Source organism: Physeter macrocephalus, chromosome 12, assembly GCF_002837175.3.
Source record: "Physeter macrocephalus isolate SW-GA chromosome 12, ASM283717v5, whole genome shotgun sequence".
In the NCBI taxonomy this organism is placed as follows: domain Eukaryota; kingdom Metazoa; phylum Chordata; class Mammalia; order Artiodactyla; family Physeteridae; genus Physeter; species Physeter macrocephalus.
In genome coordinates this window covers 15234765-15251535 of record NC_041225.1, presented here as the reverse complement: position 1 = coordinate 15251535, position 16771 = coordinate 15234765, and the positions used below count along the sequence as shown (strand labels likewise).

The 16771-nt window shown below is 54.0% G+C and overlaps 1 protein-coding gene across 2 annotated transcripts in view; it reads right to left on the bottom strand.

Moving 5' to 3' along the window:
* Window positions 1-16771, bottom strand: part of KCNIP3 (potassium voltage-gated channel interacting protein 3) — a 79420-nt gene that overhangs the window by 24539 nt on the left and 38110 nt on the right. Inside the window, exon 1 of one of the 2 annotated variants that reach the window (XM_024129873.3) lies at window positions 4122-4224. The exons of the other annotated variant lie outside the window; for it this stretch is intronic. Within the exon in view, the coding sequence (XP_023985641.1) occupies window positions 4122-4224 (103 nt within the window). Of the gene's footprint in view, window positions 1-4121; window positions 4225-16771 lie in introns of those variants that run through there. 2 annotated transcript variants of the gene reach the window in all.

Here is a 16771-nt window from a genome sequence, read left to right as displayed (position 1 = left end):
TGGCCGCTGAGCCTGCGCGTCCGGGGCCTGTGCTCCGCAACGGAAGAGGCTGCCACGGAGGGAGGCCCGCATACCACAAAAAAAAAAAAAAAAAAAAAAAGTGCCTAGTGCAGAGAGCGCTCACCACATGCCGGCACCTGTCATTGTCATAAGCATCCCAGATCTGGAAACTCTGCCCAGGGGCTGCAGGAGTGGTGGACCCCGCCAACGAGAAGGGAATCCAGGATGCTCAGAACATCACCACGCCCTCAGCAAAGGTAGCAGAGGGTGCTGGGGGGAAGAAGAGCAGGAGAAGGAGTAGGAGTAACAGCAGACCCGTGGGCCTGCTCCAAGCCAAGAGTCGGCTGTGGACCCACCAGGCTCCCAGGTCAGCTTTGCAAGGCCAGGCCCCCACGGGCAGCTGCAGAGGGCAGCTGTGCAGAGGGCTGGGGCCGCCACTCAGAGGGAGCAACAGGGTGGTGGGCCAGGCTGTGCATATCTCTGCCGTGGGCACTACCCTCTCTTGCTCTGTTCTCTATACCTACGTGTACTCGGGCCCTCACAATCCAGCCTCCTTGCCGCCAGCCCAGCCAGAGGGACCCTTCCCTCAGAGGGCATCTCCCAGGGCTGCCCTAAAGGGAGGGTCAAGATCCTGCACTGCCTGCATTCCTGGCAGCATCGCACTACCTGGCATACAATGGGTGCCCAGCAACTGTGGCTGAAAATGGCATACGGTCTACACAGACTCAACACCTGCTGTTTGCCAGGCAGTGCCGGGCACACTCTGGGGCCACAAGTGTATGGACACAAGTCCGTGCCGCCCCTGGAGAGCTCACATCTGGTGGGGACAGGGACATAGAAAATTCCAGGACAGTGTCATCTAATACAACCTGAGGGGCAGGGATCCAGAAGGGTCAGGGAAAGTTCCCAGGGGAGATGGTGCCTCTAATGCAACCGCCCACTTACAGACAAGGAAGCAGAGCTCAGATAGGAAAAGTGATTTTCCCAAGTTAATGACAGCAGGTCAGGGACCGCATCAGAGCTGAAAGGCAGTCTCCTAGCCCCAGGTCAGAATTCCTTCGAGAGCAAGGATGCTCATCCTCACCACTGACGTTGGGCCTGACCATTCTTTATGGTGAGGGCTGCCTGCGCCTTGCAGGATGTTTAGTAGCATCCCTGGCCTCTGCCCACTAGATGCCAGTGGTACCCTCCCTCTCAACTGTGACATCCAAACCGCCTCCAGACATTACCAAACGTCCACTGAGGAGCAAAACTGCCCTCGGTCGAGCGCTACTAGTCTAGAACTTGGGAAATCTGAACCGAGATAAGAGAGGCAGCAGCCAAAGTCAAGGGCCTGGGCCACAGATGTGGACGAAAAAGTCTGGTGTCACGGCTGGGCCAGCCTTGCAAACAGGCACCAGGCTTAGCAGCCCAGGCTCACTTTTCACCACTGTACCCGCACTTCTGAGATCCCTCAGATTTGAGTCTCGCTTGTAACTTTTTCAAAGTGCTTCGGCTCACCACACCCCTGTGAGGTGTATAAGAGAAAATATTCTGTTATTATCCTCATTCTACAGATGAGAGAATTGAGGTTCCAGAAGCTTAGATGCACCAAAGTCACCCAGGGAGCTAGTGGCCAACCCAGGCTGGAACTCCTCCCGATGGAGCCGCCCCAAGACAGAGACTTGACAGGGCGGAGAGAGGAAGGTCTTTTAACCTCTGCCTCTACTTCTGGAAGCCTTCGACCCTAGAACTCAAATCCATTCGCTCCTAACAATCCTCAGGGGCACCATAACTCTGGTCTCTTACGGATAAGAACTGCGGAGGCTCAGAGAGGACAAGAGCACATCCAACTGCACACGAGAAGGCCTGGAGGGGAGCTGGGCACTAGCCCTCTTCCCTCAGTGCCAGCTCACCTCCAGGCTGGGGCCAAAGGGTCTGGACTCCTCCCAGTGCATGACAGTCCCTTAGACACTGCCTGACCAATGGGTCCTTCCAGGCACTCAGCGGACACCACTCCCCATCAACATGGAACATCTGGTACTTCTAACTCCCTCCCTCTGACACAGGTAGGGGAGGCCTGTCTGAGTGAGAGAATGTTTTCATCTGTGAATCAGTTCTGCTATTAAGAGTAATCATTCTATCGCTAATTATTGGTGATAGCAATGGTTCACAACGTTTGTGCATTTATTACACACCAAGAACAATCCTGGGGGCCATTAAAGCCCTACTGACTAAAGTGTGCCGCAGCCCCACGGGGCAGGGATTATTGGCCCCACTTTACAGATAGTCAAGCTGAGGCTCAGACAGGTTAAGGAGCTTTACGGCCAGCATGTGTGGGTGACAGGATCCCAACTCAGACCTGGCTGACTCTGAGGCTCTGTGCTTCTCCCACCGCATCGAGACCCCAGAACTCCAAGGGGCACAAATGGGCAAATATACCAGAAAAGACAAACTCATTAGAGCCTGAAGTGGGTTTTTTAGCAAGTTGAATGAACCATCCGTGGTCTCGCGCAACCGATCCACCCTGTAAGGAAATCCCTTCTCCTTAGAAGTCACAAAGGTAAACTTCAGGCTGCCAGACCTGTGAGCGTGTTGGGCTCAGTTAAGAAGGGTTTGGAGTACTAAGCAGAGTGAGGCTGGCTGCTGCTCCCGGACTCTGGTGGCCCCAGGAGGGCCCAGGAAATGGGGAAAGAGCAATGTAGTGGCCTTGGTTTCCCGAGTACCAACCACCCCACTGCAGTCTCCAGACGGGGAAAGGATAGGGGATAGTGGGCAGGCTAGCGCCCCCAGGAAGCATGGGTCCTCAGGGCACAGCAGTGTGGGAGGCCCACCTACCCCTACCTGTATTGCCTATGGAGTCGCCTGTCAGAGATTTCTCCTGCCAGGGTCAGTATCCATCCAGCCAAGTGCAGGCCCAGTTTGGGCAATTTTCTTCCCCAACTAAAACGGAAAGTTCAAGGTGGCACTTCTCAGAACCACCCTGAGCAAGTCCCTTCTCTCTGGGCCTCCTGAACTCACCTAGAAAAGGCGTGATGCTGCCCAGTGACTTCTGAAGGGCACACGGCCGTGGACTTCACGTAAAGAGCCAGCCCTGGGCTCTGAATGGAGCCGGGCCTTGCTTCCTGGCCCTGGGCCCCTCCCTGCCCTCAGCAGCCGTCTGCAGGGGGTTGGGGCGCATCCCTAGGCCAGAGAGAGGGGCTGTGGGGTAGTCCAGCGGCAAGGACAGGTTCCTCCTCCTCCCCTCTCTGGGCCTCTGGGTCTCAGTCCCAGGAGCTGGAGCCTGGCAAGGTCAGCAGAGTGCTGAGGCAGGCAGGATGCCCATCCTCCTCTGAGAGGACAGCAGGGGCACACAGGTGACAGGAACAGGACTGGCTGGCCCCCTCCCCACAGGCCAGAGGTTCAGGGAGCAGACGATAAGTTACAGCCCTGGGGGGTCAAGGTCCCCTTCACAGTGGGTGTGCCCTGGAGGGGCTCCTTCTAACCTGCCCAGAAGTGGGAGGGAGGTACCTAGGGTTGGGAAGCAACTCTAAGGGTCCCCGTCAGGGGTCCCAGGGAGGCCGTCAGTGTCTGATTTAAGAGTAGGTCTGTCTCCTCAGTTAATATTTTATCGGGACCGAAACGTGGCGCCTGAGGGTTTGGTTACCTATCCCCGAGCCTTGCCTGGGGAAGGGGACTGTGGGCTAAGAGTCGAAGGAACGGCCCGTCACTCAGCAGAGGTTTTGCGTTACTCGCTGCTGCAGCCTGACGCCCTGGGCGGAGGGTCCTTCCTGTTACCTTCACCCTGTGCCACCCCCCCACCGCCGGGCGGCCAAGCCGGCGGTGCTCACTGGGGGCGGCTAAGACCGGCGGGCCTAGGACAGCCAGGGGTGCCCTCTCAAGGTGTCTCCCGGCATCTCACTCACACCCACCCCGAGCGCCGCGGCTCCATCCCCTCCGGGACTCTTCAGAGCCCGAGCCCTCTCTGCCCCCTTAGTCCCAGGCCAGCCCTCCGGAGCCGGGAGGGGGCGGCGGCCGAGGCGGGCAGGGCCGCTTCTCGCCGGTCCCGGGAACCCGCACCCCGGAGCGCAGGTGCTGCTCGCTCCCCTCTGACCGCTGGCCCCCGGCGCAGGGCAGCGGAGGGGCGGGTGGCCGTGCGTTACCTTCCATGGACATGGGCTCCAGGATGCCGAACTGCTTGAGGACGGCGATGAACAGCAGTACCACCACGGCCATGGCGCACAGCTCCATGCCCTGGATGCCCATGGCGGCCCGGGCTGCCTGGGGCCGGGGCGTGCCCCTCGCCCGCGCGCTGCCTCTGGAGGCACCGGGGCCGGTGCAGCCTGCCCGGCCTCTAGGGGAGACCGCGGCTCACATGCCCCAAGCAGGCGGGGCTGCGGGTGTCGGCGGGGCCGGGGCCCCGCGCAGCGCGGCGGCGGCGGCGAGCTGGGACCGGCCAGTAGGTTGGACCCCGCGCGGCGGCCGAGCAGAGCGCAACTTTCTGAGTCAGCCGGCAAACTTCGAGGCGCGGCGGCGGCGGCGGCGGCGGCGGCGGCGCGGAGCGCAGCTTGCTCAAATTTCCAGCTTCCGGTTCTAATTTTACTGTTTTATACTTGACCACCTATGCTCCCAAATAAGGCAACCCTGAACATAAAGCAATCCATTTTCCCAATGAAAAGATTCAAAAACAGTTTTCGAGGCCAAACTTTTAGGGAAGTATTTAAAATAGTCAAATGTCAATTTACAGTATTTTATTTATGAATTTAGTTTTATAGACATATTTTAAATTATATATTATTACTACCATGGAATAATCTCCAAGATATAATATTAAGTTTGAAAAGCAAGGTGGAGCGGCCGCCCCCGGGGAGTGCGGGGAGCGCAGGTCCGGCGGAGGCGGTCCGAGGCGGGGCGGCGGCGGCGGCGGCGGCGGCGCGGAGCGCAGCTCGGGCGGCCGGCGCGGGCCAGAGGTGCCTCCATGCCCGGCGCGGGCGCCGCGCCTCTTTCGCCCCCTCTCCAGCCTCACGGGCTCCGGGGCGCGGGGGCGCGGCGGCTGCGGGGGTCCCGGGCGCTCCCGGGCGCTCCCGACCGCCCCAGCCTCCATCGCGGCTCCCGGCGCGCTCATTGGCCTAGGCGCGGCGACCACCCGGGGAGGAGTCCCCTGCGGCCCCCCCGCGCGCCAGCCCGGGAAGGGGCGGAGGGAGGCGGCCCCGCCCCGCACGGGCCAGCCCCCAGACGGAGTCTGGCTCCGAGCCACCGCCACCCCGCCAGCCCCCGGGAGGCCGCGCGGTCGGAGGTTTCACCGAACCGCCCGTGCAGGGTGGGGCCGAGTGGCTGGGCAGGGGGCCGCGGCCGGAGCGGAAGGGAGCCGCAGCGCCGCTCGCAGTGGGGAGCCGGGGCTCCGCTCTCCTGGCGGAGGAGCACTGAGCCCGGCCACCACCAATCTCCGCCCGGCGGGCCGGCGCAGAGCTGGCCTTCGGAGGATCCGGGGAGCCCTCTCGCCCCAGGGTATTTCCCACAACCGTCAGCCCACGGCCGGAGATTGAACTTGGCCCGGGTCTGGCCCCCGCTGAAAATGCAAAAGTTGGTATCCAAAGTTCTCCAGTTCTGGAAACCCGCATGCGCTCGAGGCTTCCGGAGGGAGTTGGGCTTTGGCATTAGAGTCTTTGGAGCCGAGTTCAAATTCTGACTTTGCTGCGTGACCTTGGTCGAGTCACGGACTTGCCGCCTCCTCCTCCTCCTCCTCCTCCTCCTCCTCCTCCTCCTCCCCAAAGAGGGGCCGGTGCCTGCCTTTCCGGCTGTGGGAAAGAGCTGAGCGGATGCCAAGTGCTACACGCGGGCAGTGCAAGGGAGTGCTAAATCGTTTGTGGATCGATTTCTTCCAGCCCGGGGACACTGGGTAGAAAAGGAAAGCCACGTAAAGGAAGGAGAAAGGAAGGGGAGAGGAGGGGGCGTGGCAGGGCGGAGCCCGGAATCCTCCAAGCCCCCAAACTCCGGAACTTGAGAGCCGGAGCCGTGACTCTCTGCTCCTCCAGCGGGCGCGGGCGCTCCGCACCGCGGTGTCCTCACCAGCCCAAGACTCCAAGCGCTGGAAGCGTGCGCTGCTGTGAACACCAAGTTCTCCTTTTCTTTGTTGTCTTAGTAGAGGGGGAAATCCAGCCCCGTACCACGCTTGTGAGCGTTAACCCTGTTTGGACCTGGGGCCTGAACAATAGCAGCTTCCATTTATGGAGCCTCTGCTACCCACTCTGTCATTCACTCAACAAATACTGAGAGTGTACTGCGTCCCAGGCGCAGGGGACAGTTCCCAGGGCAGGGCAGTGCAGGGTGGGGCGGAGCGGGGCGGGAAACCGCCGCGTGCGCCGCTGAGGGCCCCGCAGGAGCTGCAAGCGAGCCAAGCCTTCAGCTTTACTTGTAATCCTTAAGGGCTCCCCCAGTGGGCATTCCTCTTCCCCCATTTTACAGGTGAGAAAACCGAGACCTACAAGGTGGATTATGGAAGGGGATATAGGTGCAGCCCAGGCCTGCTGGATTCCAGAACAGATGCTGTCCCAGGAAACCGCACTGCTCCTGGTGGAAGCTGAAGCAGAGAGAGGCTGTGACGTCTCTTTCCGCCTGTGCAGTTCAACCTCACTATTTAACACACCTGGTTAAAAGACAGAGTTATTGGAGATATTTTTAAAGAACTGTAAAAAATGCACAGCTTTCAATTCCATTTAAGTGGGCATGTGGTGAGTCTCTACTGACCAAAGGCAAGAGGTCTAAGTAGAGATGCTAACGATTGCAGGAGAATGTGGTTCCGTTAGAGCCCATGAGTTGCTTGTGTGTAAAAGTCTAGAAAGGTTAAAAAGCCTCCTGCCATCTAATTTACACACTTAAGTGCTGAGCAAAATCTAGCCTGTGTCGCAGCTGGTTCCCACCAACCCTCGCTCAATAGCCTGGTTAACAGCCCAGCGATACGAAACCTCCCTAAGCCGGTTCCTCATCCATAAAATGGGGGTGATAATCCAACCTCTCCAGGGGCTTGTAAAGGATTGAATAAGACAAGGACTGGCATGTGTCGCAGGCTCCGATGGCCCCTGTTCTTGGAGCAGGGTGTGTACAGGGTGCCAGACCTAAGATGGGGGGCAGAGAAGAGAGCAAGCAAAGGAAGCCATCTGGCGGGGGGGGGGGGGGGGGCGGGTCCTCCTGAGCTGCCCCAGCCCTGCTCTCTGCCTCAGTTTCCCCTGGTGCTCCCGAGCATCTCCCCTGTGAAAGCTTCAATGACTGCTCATAAACACTGAGCTAGGAACGAGACATCGATCTCTGGCTCTGCGGTGTAAAATATTAACGACGCCTAAGTGGATACCAGGGCTGAGAGCAGAATGTCCGCTCGGCATTAGCAGCCCGGGCCAGGGGCCTAATGGATGGGAAGCTGATTCCCCTGCTCGTTCACTAGCCTGGGGCCTGCCAGCTCTGGGGCCAACCTAGGTCCACTGAGGCTGTGCTGGCAGCCCTGTCACACCTCCTCTTGCCCAGGACCTGGAGAGGGGAGCTGGCAGACAATCCCCCAAGTCCCATACCTCCTCCCCACACCCATGAAGTGCCAGGCCAGGCCTTTCCCAGGTGCCTCTAGCTCCCCCCAAGGGGGCATTTGCCCTGGCATGCACTCACCCCTCCCCCACCCCGCAAAGGCAAGCTGGGTGTCGGCAATGCTCCCTGCCAGCTCCCTGCCTTGGGGGTGGGGCAGGCTCAGGGGAGGGGCACAGACAGAGAAATCTCTGCAGGGCAGGGGACTGAGGGCTGCCACAGATGTAGAGAAATAAGAGGGAGCCACTGGCTCTTCCTCAGATGACGAGGGAAGCCTGGAGGGCCCTGAGCCCTCTCTGGAGAACTCAAGAGGTGGAAGAGGTCCCCGAGGCACTGGTGTCCTGATCTAACTTAGAATGTTTCAGAGACCCAGCTGCTTTGGAGCTGGGTGGGGTGCCCTCTAAACCTAGGCTTGCATCCCGACGCCTGAGGTTATGGTTTTCCTTTGGCCTGGAATTTTGGGGGGGGGGTGGTTTGCCTGGAATATTTTTGATGCCACTCCGGTTCTGCCTCCGGGTAACCAGCCCGGATCACATCACCAACCACCTGCATTAACCCTCTCTCCTCTGAACCCCCAAGGCCTCTGCTGCGCGGGCCACACCGTCTGCGCTGTGTGTCTCAGCTGTCAGCCCAGACATCTTCCATGTCATCCGTGCTGCCCCACTGCTCTCGTGGGCGGGGACCCTGTCAGTCTGGCCAACATTCATTGGATGCCGCCTGCCTGCTGTTCCTGATCAGCTAGCTGCCCAAGGATTTCAAGAGGTCTTTTGACTCTTAAGGGAGGAATGGGGACGGACAGATGCTGTTTAGAGGGACACATTGCCTGCAAACAGCCCAGCAAGTTAGTTGTTCCTGTCCCAACTCTCTGGAGGGCAGGCCTCCCTTGGTTCGAGTGCATTCTACTGGGCAAAGCAGGCGTTATGCAATTTATTCATCCTTCTCATATTTCATAACAACCAGACAAGAATGCCCAGGAGGAGAATTCCACAGGCTAAAGAAATGCCTCTAGGACTCCTCCCCGTGATGTCCCAGGGCTCCTCAAATGCAGCTCAAAAGCCGAGCACGCAGTCTTGCCCCACACCAGCCCCTCCTCAAGCTCCCTGTCTCCACTGCTCCGGTCAAAACCCCGGCTCTTAGACTGGGCTCTGCCTGTCCCCGCTCCTGCCCAGTCTGTCACCTAGCTCTGGCACCGTGCCTCCTTCTCATCCATCTCTGCTCCTGGGGGCAACCGGCCCAGACACGCCGTCGTCCCCCTCCCCTGTACTCGCGACATCACCCGCTGCCCCAATGCCTCTCCCCACCTCCACTGTGTCCTCCTATCTCTTCTCCATTCGGCAGCCAGAATGGTCATCTCAAGGTGAATGTCAGGTCCCGTCCTTCCCTGGCTTGGTAATCTCCAGTGGCTCTCTGACTCAACACTGGTTGTGTTTGCCTGCTTGTTATCCCTCCCCCTGATTTGGTAACAGCACCCTGATTTCCTTTGTTGAACCCCCTGCCCTTGCCAGCCTCAGGCCAGTGATTTCAGAGGTTTGGGGATATGACTGGTCAATCAGCATCAATTCCTCTTTTCCTACTCCACAACCCCCCTCTGCTGCCATGTGATTGGCTCAGGGGTGGGCACCAGATGGGAGCCAGGATGATGAGAGACCTCATGGGACCGGCCCTGGACAAGCAGGAGAGAAGCGCTCTCTCTTACTATGGCAGCTAAGTGGCCACCCCGCCACCATGTGAGGACAGCGAGCCTGAGAATGTAGTCACCTCACGAGAAAGCAGAGCAAAATGTAGAGAGAAGGAGACTGAGTCCGGTTCACAATACTGTGTGCCTGGATCCAGCTGTGCCTGATGGCACATTCAAACCGATATCTTTCAGTTAGAGGAGCCAATAAATCCTCCTATTGTTGCTTAAGCCAGTGTTAGTTGGGCTGCTGTCCCTTGCAGCCAAGATGGTCCCGATGAATGCATTTTCCACTCCTCACAGAACAAAGACCAAAATCCATAACAAGCCCCATAAGAGCAGCGGACATCTTCTGAGCACTGACTGTGTACCAGGCACTTCAACACAGCTCATGTCCCTCATTCCTCACAGATCCCGATAAGGCAGAGGCTTGACAAGAGGAAGACACTGAAGCACAGGGTGGTTAATGCTTTGCTTAAGGGCACACAGCTGATAAACCACAGCGTTAGGATTTGAACCCAAGCAGTCCAGCTCCAGAGCCTGTGATTTTAATTCAACGCCACCCTGTCCCTGTAGACCCATGCGGTCAGGCTCCTCCTCCTCTCCTTTGCTCATGTGACCCCAGCCACACTTGCAGGTACCAGGACTCTCCCATCCCCAGGTCTCTGTGCAGGCTCTTCCCTGAGCTGTAGTACCCTTCCTCCTCCTCCCCTACACACATCCTACTCGTCCTTTGGTTCTCAGCTTAATGTCATGTCTGCAGAGGTGACTTCCCTGCCCTCCTCCCCTTCATTAGTCTCTACATGGCCCCCATCCCATTCCCTTCTTGCAGTTATCACAGTGTGAACTTAGATATTTATTTGTGCGTTCATTTATTTGTTTGTGTTCTCCCACTAGATTGTAACATTCCTGAAGTTACAGGTATTACCTGCCGCGTATGAGTATTTGCAAAATGTCAGATGATGCCTTTTCTCCAATTATTACAGCAGAGGGTGTCCTGTGTCACTAGCAAGAGCATTAGACTGGGAGTCCAGGAGAACCAGGGCCAAGTCCCTAGTTCCAACCCTAGCCTGTTAACAGACTTGGCCAAGGCATACCACCTCTCTGAGCCTTCCTTTCCTTCTTGCAAAATGGGGTAACTTGCTGACATTGACCTGCCTGTCACACTATGAGCTATGAGCATCTGATAAGCTGATGGATGTGAAGGAATCCAAACACACACACGAGGGACCTTGTTCCTGAATGAGCCTGCTTCCTCGGAGCCAGGACCAGTTCTCTTTGCCTGGTAGCATCAGCCAAGCGCTGCAATCAAACAGACCGGTGGGGCCACACAGAACCCATCCACACAAGCTCTGTTCCAGCCCAGCTTCAGATGAAATGTGAGAGATTTATGGCCACAGGTAACAGAAAAACTCCATTCATTAGCTTAAACTATAAGGAACTATAGCATGTCACACACAGGAAGTCCAGTAGGAGGCTGGCTCCAGGGGCAGTCAGCTCAGATCCAGCAGTATATTTAAGGATCTGGGATCTTGTATCTACTTGCACTGCCAGCCACAGAGCATCTACCTTATCCACAGCGTACTGAACTCATGATCACAAGATGAATGCCTAGTTCCAGACATCACGCCCTGACATGACAACGTCCTGGGAAAGAAGGGACCATCTCGTCCTATGTCTCTCTCTTATAGCAAGGAAAACTTTTCCATTAAGCTTCTCATGAACAATCCCTCATGTTTCATTGGCTGGAATTGTTTCACATGCCATCCCTATATCAGCTGTTGACAAGAGGAGTGAGACCACCACTGTAGCAGAGACTGCTAGCCCTCCATCAAAACTCATTCTCTTCCCTTCTACAGTAAAAAAAAAATGTCTTAACCAGGGACATGGCTGCCTGATAGTGACAGCATTTCTCAGACTCCTTTGCAATTAGGGGTGGCCATGTGACTAAGCTCTTGCCAGTGGAAGTGATGGGCTGCTTTGGGCACACTGTCACTTAAGACAGTGAGTAAGTCTCCTACCCATTGTCTCTTCTCTTTTCCCACTGGCTGGAACCCAGACACGTTGATGACCAGACTCAGCCATGTAGATCGTGACAAACTTGAGAGGGGGCTGGGGGGATGGCACCACAAGATGGAAGGGCTCTGGCTCCCTGAATGACCACGTGGAGCACAGCCTCCCACCCATCTGGACCACTCACCATGAGCTGTTAAGGGAGAAAGAAATAAACTTTTAAAAAGATCAAGTGAAAGTTGGCTGGTTTGAAAGTAGAAGTGGAAGAGAAGAGGGAAATACCAGATATTGAAGGCTTCACAGTGCTGAAAAAGGAAACTGCTTTTGGACCAAACAGAAGAGAAAAGTGCAAAAAAGCATCTTTCAAGGGTCCTTTAAGATTTACCAGCCGGGACTTCCCTGGTGGCGCAGTGGTTAAGAATCCACCTGCCAATGCAGGCGACGCGGGTTCGAGCCCTGGTCTGGGAAGATCCCACATGCCGCGCAGCAACAAAGCCCGTGCGCCACAACTACTGAGCCTGCACTCTAGAGCCTGTGAGCCACAACCACCGAGTCCACGTGCCACAACTACTAAAGCCCGCGTGCCTAGAGCCCGTGCTCCGCGACAAAGAGAAGCCGCGACAAAGAGAAGCCCGCACACTGCAACGAAGACCCATGCAGCCAAAAATAAATAAATAAATTTATAATTAAAAAAATAAAGATTCACCAGCCAAACATTTAGCCAAACAAAGGTGAGAGGAAGTGATGGGTAGGACAAGGAAGCCAAGAAACAGAGCAGCTATCAGAACTATATTCGGAAAAGAACTTTGGCAATGGTTACTGACCAAGGAACCAAACGGAGGCAAATGGATCAGAAACTGACCAAGTCTTTGAGGGAATTATATTGTGGTCAGAAGCCTAGTCCCCAAAAGCCTGTGACTAATTAAGACTTACAATAACAAGTTGGGCCTCCCAACTTGCACTAGCAGAAAACTTGGGCAGCTCTATGGCCTCAAAGGAGGGCACACCTCCTAACACCTACTTCCAATGTGGCCAAATGAACACAAATGGGAAATGGAGAGGGAAGGTCCTCCTGGAGGGTAAGGCTGGGACCTTGGAGGAGGGGACATGGTGGGTGGTCTCAGAGAGCAGAACTGGGCCGATTGAGCTTTCTCATTTCACTGCCAGGGCAGGTAGCCAGGAATCCTCACTATACAAATCCTCACTCTACGTGTTTCCTGAAGTCAGGTAGTGAGAGTTATTTTTAGTGAGTTTCTTAGGGAACCATTGACTGAAACCGCCCACCCTGGCAAGTCAGGATAATGACAGCTTGCATGAGGTATCTCACAACAGGAGGTCCCAATAAGGAACAAAGAACTAACAGGCTACCGCCAGCTGGAAGAATCCGGGAGGGGCCAAAAGGAGGAAGGAGACGTCAGCCCATAATATGTCCTGCCAACCTCCCAGAAACCTTCGAGCTGGAATCCATCTTGGCTGAGAGATGCACGCACCACCAGGAAGGACCCTGAGTCAGACCAAATATGGGCACAAGCAAGATGATTGGCCAGAGACAACCTGGAAACTAACCCCATTACCATGAAACCTGAGACTGCGCGCCACGTGCAGAGCAGTTCTCCTGGGTTCCCTCACCCCACTGCTCTCTGTCCAGGCGCCCCTTTCCCATAAAGTCTCTTGCTTTGTCAGCACGTGTGTCTCCTCAGACAATTCATTTCCAAGTGTTAGATAAGAGCCCACTCTCGGGCCCTGGATGGGGTCCCCCTTCCTGCAACAAGTTCAGGTCATGAGTAATGTGTTATCCAAATCTATCAGATTCCTGAGTTTTGGATAACAAACATGAGAGTCCATGAAGGAAAGACAGCTCAAAAATTTATCTGAATCTGTCCAGTTCCTGAGTTTGGATAGGGAGAGTTCTGACAGCAATGATACTTCTATTTGTAATTTCCATCTAGCAGGATTTGATAATTGCAATGGACCACTGTCTACTGTGTGTTTCCCGTTCTTACCTTCTCTCCCTTAGGTTGGGAGGAAGTGTGCTATAGACATGGAAGAAGGATGGGCACAGGTGTTTGCTGGTGAACAGCGGCAGAGACTGCCAGTCCCCCACCAAAATTCATTCTACCCTTCTGTGGTGACAAACAGAGCTGTTCCTGAACACATGGAGCTTGGGACTGCATTTCCAAAATGCCCACGGCCTGGGAATGTGATTAGGTTCCCTCCAGCAGAATGTGAGCAGAGGTGAAGTGCGCCCCTTCTGGGTGGAGCCCTTACTGCACTGGGCATAGCTTCCCCTCCCCAGCCCTACCGCTGGAGCCCACATATGGCGGTGACCAGCCTTAACCATGTAACAGTGACACAGCTCTAGGGGTTGGCAAAGCCACAAGGTGGAAGGCACCTGAATATCTGTGTAGAGCAGAGCCTGAACACAGAGCTCAAGATGGTCAAAGAGAGAGAAGTAAACTTCTTTGTTCTTAAGCCACTGGGTTTTGGGCGTCTCACTGTTACAGCACCTGAGCTACACTAATTAATACAAATGTGATGGCTCAGATCAATCAGGACTACCCCCTGGGGTGAGGAAGAAGGCTCAGCTCTTCTCATGGTTGAATCTGGGACTGAAATCAGAGCTATCTAAAGAGGGAGAAGGTAAGGGGTAGATTGGGGCAAATAAGCAACAGTGTCAGCCGTAATACTCCTCTCCTTAGAGTATCTAAGCCCAAGGCTCAAGGTCTCCCCCCTCTACCCTTTGAGTAAAGAGATATTAAGTAAAGAGAGTCAATTTCCGCCAACGCAGAGTTTTAAAAAGGGCTGTGTCTCACCAGCCTCTACTGATAGGCCTCTCCTTGGGCGGGGCTTAGACAAGTCAATGCCACAGTTATCTACTGAGCCCTCACCCTATGGATGGTCCTGGTGAGCAGTCTGCAGAGGAGTCAGCCTCTTGTGAAGACATTTCTTAGATGGGCCATTATAAAAGTTCAAGTTCAAGAATACTCACTGTCATTTACTGAGCCAGGTACCTGCTAAATGCTTTATAAGAATTACCTGGTTTCATCCCCACATCAACCCTAACAATGGAGGAAACAACATCATTTACCCTTGTGGCAGAGACTTCTGGTTACATAGACTTAGTATCTGTTCTTCCCTTCTTTCTCTCTAACGGAATCCTAATTTTGTAGAGGGGCAACCATGTGTTCTGCTAAAAAAAAAAAAAAAAAAACCACTACATTTCCCAGCTTCCTCTGTGGCTAGAGATGGCCATGTGGCTCAGTTTGGGCCAATGAAATATAAGCAGAAGGCACTGGGTGGGGCTCCTAGGAAACCATCCTAAAGGGAGTGGGACAGACATATGCCTTTTTGCATTTCTTCCCCCGCTGCTTTCTGGAATGGGGTTATGATGGCTGTACCGGGAGCCACAAGAGAAGAATACAGGATTCTGCTGACCTGAGCTGCCAAACTGAACCTAACACCTACCTACCTCTGGATTTCTCATTATTTGAGAAAACTAAACCCCTGTCTCATTTAAGTCATCATTACTTAGGTTTTCTATTCCATGAAGCTGAGGAGAAACTGAGGCTTACGAGATGTACCCCAAGTGTTCACAGCTGGTAAGAGGCAGAGCCGGGGCTTGAAGTCACTCTAAAGTCAGTGCCACAGAGAGATGGCTGCGTGCCCCACAACCCCTTCCCCTCCATCCTGTCCTTGAGGCCTCTTCCTTGCCAGTCTTCGAGGTGAGAACTTCCTTCTAAAGGTCCAGTCCCCACCTGAGGTCTCCAGCTGTTTGTCCTGCTACTCCTCACCACCTCCAGGTTGCCCCACTCTCTAGCCCAGTGGTTGAGTGGGTTTTCTTGGCCCCAGTCCTCATCAGCACTCCCCAGCCTACCTTCCTGCCTTTCCTCTCTGGCCCTGCTGCTCCAAGAACAACCGTGGAGGCATAGAAGCCCACGATGAGGACAGAGGAGAGCTTGGCGGAAAGATGAGGGTGGGCTGGGTTGAGGGAGAGGCAGAAGGTCTGGACAGGAGGGAACCTCACTGAGAAAATGAATGAAGCCAACAGATTCTGCACATCCCAAATGCAGCTGGGGAGGAGAAGCTGTAGCTTTTAAGTCTCTGCTGCTGATACAGCGATACAGTGATTTTCTCATAACTTACTATTTATAACAAAATGGTAAAAAAAAAATTGAGATCGTTTTTAAATGGCAGTGAGGTGTAGAGGTTAATAGTGCAGGCTTTGTAGTCAGGCTGCATGGGTTCAAATCCTGGCTTTTCCACTTATTAGCCATGTGATCTTAGGCAAGTAACTTAACCTCAATATGACTCAGTTTCTGCAACTACAAATGGGAATGATAATACCTATATCACAGAGCGAGTGTGAGGGTAAAATAAATTAGTACATGTAAAACACTTAGAACAGTGTCCTTTGCCCATCTGAGGGCTGTAGCTTCTGTTGTTATTACAGAGAAAGGATTTATTGCACATCCTAATGACACTCAGAGACCAAGCAGGAACATGGGTGAGTTTGAATACATCAGTGTTTTTAACCATACAAATGCCACTACCTCTCTCAGCTCCCTTGAGTGCAGAAAAGGAAGTTCCAATCACAGTGGATTAGCTGGCATCAGACTTATCTTCCACTAAAAACAACTGGACAAAATATGTAAAACAACTCTATGCAGGCACTGGACAGCAATGAACACAGAGTAACGGTCCTTGAGAGAAGGAATCACATTAAATGATTCCCACGTTCATTTCATCTGTATCCCTGAGCATATTTTCCAAAATGCTGGGCAGTAAAACCTCCCAGCACTGGTGGTCACACTGGGTGGAGGAAAAAGAGATCAGAATTCAGAACCGTTAAAGCGGCCATGACTTGAGGGGGGCAGGGGTCTGGAAAGGAAGAAGCCACCGACAAAGATCAGCCCCCAAAACCTACATGAAACTATCCCCTGCATCCCTGGTCAATTCTTAGGCTGTGCATGAGCAGGGAGAGACTCCAAGAGGGCTTGCAGAGAATAACTGCTGGGGAAGCTGATTGCTGAACAGAGATTTCAGAGGTCATACAGCTCCAAGGAAATACTGAGGTTCAGGCCCAACCAAAATGGAGGAAACTGGTGAACCCCTGTGCTTTCTTTTGAGATCCCAGAAAGGCCACACTCTGGGATTAAGACCATGCCTTAAGAAAAGAGCTACAGTCTATAAATAAGGAAAAAAGCTGAAACAGACCTGCCTTAACAAAGCCTAAAAGCAAGCTTTGACAGAATTAGTGTGATTTGCCAGGAATTTAACTGCCTGCCGAAACAAAGCTTAACACTCTTTACAGGGAGAGAAACTAATCCAGAGGATCTACCACATATCATTGACAATTCTCAGCTTGTAATAAAAAATTGCTAGACATGAGAAGAAGGAAAAAGTGGCTAATCATAAAGTTAACAGAAACAACCCAGAGATGACCCAGATGCTGGAGTTAGCAGATAAGGACTTCAAAATAACTATAATGAATATGTTTTTAAAAATGGAAAAAGAAATGAATGAAAAGACGAAATTTTAACAGAGTATTGGGATTTT